General features: G+C 55.9%; 1 protein-coding gene across 2 annotated transcripts in view; it reads left to right on the top strand.

Moving 5' to 3' along the window:
* Window positions 1-111: 111 nt before the first annotated feature.
* CBLN1 (cerebellin 1 precursor) overlaps window positions 112-304 on the top strand; it is a 31338-nt gene continuing 31145 nt past the window's right edge. For both annotated transcript variants that reach the window (XM_015564681.1, XM_015564682.1), the window contains exon 1: window positions 112-160. In XM_015564681.1, the coding sequence (XP_015420167.1) occupies window positions 127-160 (34 nt within the window). In that variant the 5' untranslated portion in view covers window positions 112-126. The remainder of the gene's footprint in view (window positions 161-304) is intronic.

A 304-nucleotide genomic window follows, 5' to 3' on the forward strand; every position in this document is an offset into this window, starting at 1 on the left:
TCTGTGAAGATCTTGTTGACGGAACACATCGCACTTGTTGAGGAATTGCAAATTAATTCCCAATTCTATTAATGGGGACATTAGGAAGCGAGTGCGCAATAAAAACAGAATTAAGCCTCCGGTTTAATGAGCTGCTGCTGCTTCCGCGGGACCGCGTGGCCTCGCTGTCGGCTGATGTGTGTGGAGTCCCTCGGGTTTTCGGAACTTTTGCCAAGAATCCCGGGACCCGGTGCGGCTTCCGAGGACCTCAGAGCGGGAGCCGCTGCGCTGGGCTCTCCAAAGCCCCCAGCTCCGCCCTGACCCC

This window comes from Myotis davidii, unplaced genomic scaffold (genome assembly GCF_000327345.1).
Source record: "Myotis davidii unplaced genomic scaffold, ASM32734v1 scaffold181, whole genome shotgun sequence".
Lineage (NCBI taxonomy): Eukaryota > Metazoa > Chordata > Mammalia > Chiroptera > Vespertilionidae > Myotis > Myotis davidii.